The 2,722-nt window shown below is 66.1% G+C and overlaps 1 protein-coding gene across 1 annotated transcript; it reads left to right on the top strand.

Annotated features, from left to right (window-relative positions):
- Positions 1 to 58: 58 nt before the first annotated feature.
- TMOD4 (tropomodulin 4 (muscle)) lies at positions 59 to 2,424 on the top strand (the record flags this gene model as incomplete). Its single annotated transcript, XM_009998080.1, has 7 exons — positions 59 to 181; positions 747 to 836; positions 1,142 to 1,272; positions 1,588 to 1,695; positions 1,914 to 2,057; positions 2,142 to 2,286; positions 2,382 to 2,424. Coding segments are annotated over 7 exons (764 nt in total), but the record flags the coding sequence as incomplete, so codon positions are not given.
- Positions 2,425 to 2,722: the final 298 nt, after the last annotated feature.

Raw genomic sequence — 2,722 nt, 5'->3', positions numbered from 1 at the left:
CCCCCCCCCCCCCCCCCAGTGCCACCAGCTGGTACCAGGTGTGACCCGTGTCCCCCAGGGAAGCCCTTTGTGCCCAAGAACCCGACGCGGGAGATCCCCCGGGAGGAGCAGATCACGCTGGAGCCCGAGCTGGAGGAGGCCTTGGCCAATGCCACGGAGGCCGAGATGTGCGACATCGCCGGTGGGTCCCGCGGGGCAGCGTGTCACACACACCAGTGCCACACACCAGTGCCACACCACGGCACACAGGGCTGCCGTGTCCCACTGTGGCCTCACACAGGGCCACCAAGTCACACCACAACATCACAGGGGGCTGCCGTGTCACACCATGGCCTCACACAGGGCCACCATGTCACACCACAGCCTTGCACGAGGCCACCGCGTCCCTGCACGGCCTTGCACGAGGTGCCACCTTGCACCACGGGGGACATCGTGTCCCACGGCAGCTTCGCACGGAGCCAACGTGTTACACAAGGGGAGTTAGTTGCCCGGGGGACACGTTGCAGGGCCCAGCATGTCACACACCTGCCCCAGCCCCGTGTCACACCCGTGTGTCCTCCCTGGGTCCCCGCCAGGGCCGGGCTAAAAGCAGCTCCGTGCCCCTGTGCTCGGCTTTCACCACTGGCCCCCAGCCCACCCGCTCCCTGTGCCCCCCAGCAGGGCTGGGGGGGCTGCAGCCACCCCCGGGGGGACATGAGGGGACCAGGGGGCTCCTGGGACACCCCCTGACCCCCCCGGCCCCACAGCCATCCTGGGCATGTACACCCTGATGAGCAACAAGCAGTACTACGACGCCATCTGCAGCGGGGACATCACCAACACGGAGGGCATCAACAGTGAGTACCTTGGGGACACGGGGACAGGGGGACAAGTGCCCCCTGGAACAGGGGACACGAGGATGAGCCCCCTGGCACAGGGGTCCCCAGGGCTGTTGGGGGGGGGGGGTGTTGCCCCCTGGCACAGGGGTCCCCAGGGCTGTTTGGGGGGGGGGGATTTGGGGATCACAATCACTCCAGGAGTCCCCGTGGTGACCCCTACGCATGTGTGCAAACGCTTGTGTCCCCACCCCCAAGTGGTCACACGTGTCCCCATCCCCGTGCACGGCCATGTGTGCCCCCTTGCACACGCGTGTGCACCCCAGGCGTGGTGAAGCCCGACACCTACAAACCGGTACCTGATGAGCCCCCAAATCCCACCAACGTGGAGGAGACGCTGCGGCAGATCCAGGCCGACGACGCAGCTCTGGAGGAGGTCAACCTCAACAACATCAAGGTGAGGCACCTGGTGGCAATGTCCCCAAGGTGTCCCCAAGGTGCTAGTCCCGGTCCTGGGGTGCCAGTCCCCATCCTGGGGTGTCCCCTCAGGGCTGGTCCCTATCCCAGGGTGGCTCCAGGACACTGGTCCTCATCTGGGGGCATCTGTGTCCCCTCAGTGACTTCCCAGCTCCCTTGGGTGCCACTTAATCCCTTGTGCGACATCTCAAGATGCCCCCCATACCCTTGGGGACATCCCCACCCCCTCAATGCCACCCACCTCCCCACGGGGCTGTCCCCAGGCCCCTGGTGACACCCGTGTCCCCTCGCTCAGGACATTCCCATCGCCACGCTCAAGGCCATCTGTGAGGCCATGAAAACCAACACCCACGTCAGGAAGCTCAGCTTGGTCGCCACCCGCAGCAACGACCCCGTGGCCACCGTGAGTCCCCACCCCGTGTCCCCTCGTGTCCCCAGACATGGGGGACATGGGTCCTCTTGCCCCCCCAACACCACCCTGGGCACCAAGGGCAGGTGACAGTGGCTTTTCCACCATCGTTTGGGGCACTGGTGGCCCAGGATGCACCAGAGAGGGGGGTGCCAGCCCTGGGTGACACCCCGAGGTGACACCCCGAGGTGACACCCTGAGGTGACACACAGGCTGTGGCTGAGATGCTGGAGGAGAACAAGACCCTGCAGAGCCTCAACATCGAATCCAACTTCATCACCAGCGCCGGGATGATGAGCATCATCAAGGCCATGTACAAGAACTGCACCCTCAGTGAGCTCAAGGTGGACAACCAGGTAGGGGGACAAGCAGCCGTGGGGGTGCCCAGGGGAGGGGACAGGGGTGTCCCCAACTTCCCAGTGTGCCCGGTCGCCCCGCAGTGCCAGCGGCTGGGGGACACAGTGGAGATGGAGATGGCCACCATGCTGGAGCAGTGTCCCAGCGTCACCCGCTTCGGGTACCACTTCACCCAGCAGGGCCCCCGCGCCCGCGCCGCCAGGGCCATCGCCAACAACAACGAGCTCCGTGCGCGTCCCCCCCGCGTCCCCTCGGGGCAGGAACCGGGCTGGGGGGTCCTCCCGGCCCTCAACAACCTGTCCCCCTCTTTCCCCCGCCCCCAGGTCGCAAGCAGAAGAAGACCTGAGGCCCCCCCACCCCACCAGCTCCTGCTGCAAATAAAGGGCGCGACGCAGCTTCGGGATCTGCTGGGAAGTGTCTGGGGGGGCTGGAATTGGGATGGCAGGGATGGGCTGGGCGGGGGGAACATCAGTGGGGGCACCACCCTCAACCTCTCATGGGGCTTGAGACCCCCCCGTTACGCTCCAGCCAATCCATGGGGGCCCAGCTGGATGCCTGAATCCCCCTGGGAAGCAGCAGGACCAGGGTATTTATACCCGAGGGATTGGGTTACAGCAGCAGGAGAGGTGGGGGGAGCAGGGCAAACCCCCCCCCATGGGCACAG

This window comes from Chaetura pelagica, unplaced genomic scaffold (genome assembly GCF_000747805.2).
Source record: "Chaetura pelagica isolate M959 unplaced genomic scaffold, ChaPel_1.0 scaffold475, whole genome shotgun sequence".
Taxonomy (NCBI): Eukaryota; Metazoa; Chordata; class Aves; order Apodiformes; family Apodidae; genus Chaetura; species Chaetura pelagica.
The sequence above is the reverse complement of the archived record's forward strand: the minus strand, read 5'-3'. Positions and strand labels throughout refer to the sequence as shown.